General features: G+C 47.2%; 1 protein-coding gene across 1 annotated transcript; it reads left to right on the plus strand.

The window, feature by feature from the left end:
* The first annotated feature begins 489 nt into the window (after nt 1–489).
* On the plus strand, nt 490–2,734 carry LOC118577222 (calcitonin gene-related peptide 2-like). Its single transcript, XM_036177328.1, has 3 exons — nt 490–578; nt 823–966; nt 2,575–2,734. The coding sequence occupies exons 1-3, from the start codon at nt 490–492 to the stop codon at nt 2,732–2,734; spliced, it is 393 nt and encodes a 130-aa protein (XP_036033221.1).
* Nucleotides 2,735–4,504: the final 1,770 nt, after the last annotated feature.

Raw genomic sequence — 4,504 nt, forward strand, 5'->3', positions numbered from 1 at the left:
AAAGAAATTCTCTCAGTTCTGCAGCTGGAGAGAGATTATGTCTTTCCAAGATACCTTTCCAGCCTCCCCAGGGCAACTGCTCAGAGAAGGTGGCTTTAAAAATTTCAGCCTGTGAGAAATCCAAAGCAGTGGTACAGCAAATCTATGTCAGGGAGCTCTGGGTGGTTCTTGCTGTCTTCACCGAGGAGAGCCAAGGGGGCGTTGGCAGGCGTGCTCTGCGGCGTGCTGGGGCGGATGAGTGCCTGTAGCCCCTCCTCCGAACTCAGAAGGCGAATGCAAACCACACCTACCCTCCCCCACTCATTTCTGCTCTATCAAGCCACTCACTAGACTGTAGCTTTGGAGATTCCCTACAGCCCTCTGGCAAACAACGGAACAGTGGTGGGGCAGGTGATAGAAAAGTTAGCAGGGCACTTGTGGCAGGGGCAGGACTAGAACCTGGGTCTATGGTACTCGTACAGTGGACCACTCTCTTTTTACAGAGACATCATGGGCTTCTGGAAGTTCTTTCCCTTTCTGGCTCTCAGCAGCATATGGATCCTGTGCCTGGCCAGCAGCCTCCAGGCAGCACCTCTCAGGTAAATTAGCTTGAACTAAGAGTGCAGTTTGACACTCCTACTGCCGGGGATCTTGTCACCTCTGTGGCTCCAAAGCCCCTACTTGGTTACTGGTAAATCAGCGCCCTCTTGTGGGCACTGGCCTCCTGACCTGAGCTCTAAGCCCCTAGGGAAGAAACAGGGGGTGATCAGGAAGCTTGGCTGCTTATTTGGGGTGGAGAAAGGCAGGGAATGAGAATCTATCCTAGGTTTGCTACCTCCATAGGTCAGCCCTGGAGAGCAACGTAGACCTGGCTACCCTCAGCGAACAGGAAAAGCGCTTCCTGCTGGCTGCTCTTGTGCAGAACTACTACGAGCTGATGAAGGCCAGGAAGCTGGAGCAGGAGGAGCAGGAGGCTGAGAGCTCCAGGTAAGGCTCCTCCTCACCTGGCCTCCACACGTTCGGGAGGAACTGTTTCAGAGAGGTACGGAGACGCTACCGGAAGTCCAAGGAACTAATTAACTGTTCCCAGCCTCCATGGATGACAGAGGTTCCAATACCACCAGAGGGACTCATACTGGTTAGACACGTTAAAATTTTGTTTTCTCCTGAAAACTCTTGGGAAAGGGAATGAGGAGATGTAGAATCGCTTACTGTGGGAGTTGGACATGAGCCTATGGGGATACATCGCTGCATGGGCTCAAGTAGGGCAGGTAAGTGTGATGCCAGAGGATGGACCAGAATGGCAAGAAGTTTCAGCAGCTTCAGGATTTGTTCTTTCACACTGGCAAGGAGAAGCTGTAAGGGTACGAGGGGTCTGGGACAGGCAGAACAGTGTCTGAGGTAGGTCCAGAGCATCTTTAGAGGTGTGCATGTTGTTACAGGATCAGCTACCAACCCTGGTCCAGCTTCAGCACTGCCCCAGGGAAAAGCATGTTTTGACCTGCATCCCCCTTGAGAAACCCCTGATAGCATGGAAGACTGACATGGAATGCCAGAAAGAGTCCCCCTTTTCCTCTTCCCTTCCCCGCACAGTCCTGGCCCACCGCACCCCAACCCTCCCCAATGGAGTCTGTGTGAGCTGACTTCCTACCACCCTCTGTCCCAACGTCTGGTCCCCTGAGGGGGTTAACCCGCTGACTGCCCACAGGGTCAGCCCCTGGTGGTATGGGAATCTAAATACACAAGTTCTGGGCATGTAAGTCGAGAGCTAAACAACTTTCCCACCTTCTCTGCTAATGGACTTCGGACTTGAAATTCTGACAAGAAAAGAACACTGCAGGTCACTTGCAGAGGGGCCTGAAGTGTCCAGGGTGCCACCAAGAGCTTCTGTGTCCTTCCTGGTTTCCTCTCTTGCTCCCACTTTCTCACTTGCTGCATGCACATTCCTCTCTGGGTTTGAAGCTGGCAACAGCAGCTTCCCGAGTGACTGAGAATGTGAGAGAACAGAAGTCATAGGCCACCTTTGAGGTAAGAGACAGTGAGGGAACCTTCTAGAGCACTTAGGGAACTGCTCATTTCCTGCTTTTGAATACCCAAATAAGCACATCCCTTCCATCTCACTCATTTTTTTTTTTTTTTTTCTGGAAGAATCAGAGTTGTAGCGATCATTGCTTTGGTCTACTTCTGAAACTTGGGAGTGGCCAGGACCTAGGAATGAGCTTTAGCTTCAGGTGAGCTGGGCACGGGGCTTGATGGACCATCTCTGTGTGTAGCTATGGCAACAAGCAGCATGCTAAGGACCAGATAAGCACTTCTGAGATGATGCTGCCAATGCTGTTCTTAGCTTCAGCAAGGTAAGATGTTTGTTTGTTTGTTTGTTTGTTTATTTATTTATTTATTATTTTTTGGTGGTGGTTTGGGGAATAGTTTCTGGCAAAGACTCTCGGGTCATTTTCCTGAGCGACTTTGGTAAATGCACTTAGGAGAAACACTTACTGTTAAGTGGTATGTTTAAGGGATGAAGTTCTCAGGGGGTAGGCTCCTCCCCAGCCCTCACTAACAAGACTTATCTTCTTTTTCCATCCTGAATATCAGTGTCACTACCCAGAAGAGATCCTGCAACACTGCTACTTGTGTGACCCACCGGCTAGCGGGCTTGCTGAGCAGGTCAGGGGGTATGGTGAAGGACAACTTTGTGCCCACCAATGTGGGCTCCAAAGCCTTTGGCCGGCGCCGCAGGGACCTTCAGGACTGAGTAGCTAATGGCCCCGAGAAGAAGGTGATTTTGTACTTTGGATTGGGAGAGGAAGGATTTGGGAGCTCAGAGCCACATTGTGTAGCCCACCGAGAGTGGTAGGGCCTTCGGGTCCCCTATCTATCTCTAGTACTAGTCTTCTTCCTGAGGTAATGAGTTCCTTCTTAAACTGAGCTTGAAATTGAAATCAGAATGGCCAGAGAGGCCACAGGGTAGCAGTGCCTTGTTGCCGAGGAGAGAAAGGAAGAGAAATGCTGTCTGGATTTGGAAAGGGAAAGGCCTGCAGACCTTACCTGTTACTGGGCTGCACAGATGAGCACAGCTTCTGCAGGCTCTTGGTTGGTGTTCCCCAGTTCAGATCAGAGGGCTGTGAGCACACCACCACCAACAGTTCAGATTAGAGGGCTGTGAGCACACCACTACCAGCATCTTTAGTATCTTTTCTGTTTTTGAGAAAGTTTCAAGCAGCCCAGGCTTTGAACTTCTGACCATCCTGCCCTAACATCCAAGTGCTGAGATTGCAGGGTCCCCAGGACACCATGGGCCACTTCCAGTATTAATAGGGACAGTGTTATAAGCCTCCTCACACTCCAAATTCAGAATTCATGGATGCTGCTTAGCGGAGGAGCCATTTACGTAAATCATCATTGTTAGGGATGATTGTGGTTACTCATGTGTCCATATCCTTCTTTCATTCTTCTCCCCTCCCATCCTCTCTCCTTTTGCCTTTTCTTCCCTCTTTTTTCTTTCTTTCTTTCTTTCTTTTTTTTTTCTCTTCATCTCAGGTTATGTGAAGCTGAACTCAACCATGTCTACTAATTTTTATTAACAATGACCTGGTAAGAAGGCTCCATGGACAATGTGTATGTTTGCATCCTGATAGACTCTAGAGAAAAATCACCATGGTCACTTGAGAGGAATGAAACTGAGTGTAAATAAATTAATTATCTGTTTGTTTGCATCATGTTTATGCTGAGTCTGTGGCCAGTCAGTGCGATGGCGTCTCCTACTTAGCTTCACTAGCAGCAAACCACACAGGTTCTCTGAGAGCCTGGGGAACTTTGGGGAGATGTGAAATCACTGCCTCTTGCAACCTCTGGGGACTCTGGATAGAGGAGATACTGTGCCTTGGTGTCTCAGAACATGATTGTACATTTATTTAAGGAAATGTCAAAATTGTACCATTTGTGAACTTCATCAAGATTAAAACATATTTTGGATACATTTGTTTTGAGTCTGTGGTAGTCCATTTTAATTTGTCTTCCTATGTAATAATAATAATTATAGTAATAATAATAATTACAGTAATAATAATAATAAATACTTTTGAGTGTTTAGTATTATTCCGGTGTTCTAAGAAATTGTCATATACCTGTGAATTGATTCAGTTTTCATGGCCAAGCCATAGGAAGATACCCACATTTGAGGAGACAAAGGCATGGGGAGGAGAGATTCAAGGTCACATCAATAAGCTGTGGATGATTTGTGATGGTTTTCAGAGCACACGGTAGAAACCACCATGCCTTATGTTATTAACAAAGTCTTCTGACATTTTTCAGAGATCTGTGAACCATCCTTTGGCCTTCCTGCCTGACACATAAAAAATTTTAAGCATATAATGTTCTAGTCCTTATACAGTATAATGCGTTCTTTGTACCCCTTACGTGGTTTCAAGAAAAATCAAAAGTAGTGTTGCTACATCTACAATCCATTTCTTCCTCTACCCAATCTATTACTGTATCAGTGTATCTATAAGGATTTTACCATGTA

This window comes from Onychomys torridus, chromosome 1 (genome assembly GCF_903995425.1).
Source record: "Onychomys torridus chromosome 1, mOncTor1.1, whole genome shotgun sequence".
NCBI classification, from domain to species: domain Eukaryota; kingdom Metazoa; phylum Chordata; class Mammalia; order Rodentia; family Cricetidae; genus Onychomys; species Onychomys torridus.

Bases quoted from the DNA above. Each gene is read 5' to 3' on its own strand.
- LOC118577222 (XM_036177328.1), top strand. From the start codon at position 490: ATGGGCTTCTGGAAGTTCTTTCCCTTTCTGGCTCTCAGCAGCATATGG. The intron at 579-822 runs GTAAATTAGCTT...CTACCTCCATAG, and splicing joins CTCCAGGCAGCACCTCTCAG to GTCAGCCCTGGAGAGCAACG. The intron at 967-2,574 runs GTAAGGCTCCTC...CCTGAATATCAG, and splicing joins CAGGAGGCTGAGAGCTCCAG to TGTCACTACCCAGAAGAGAT.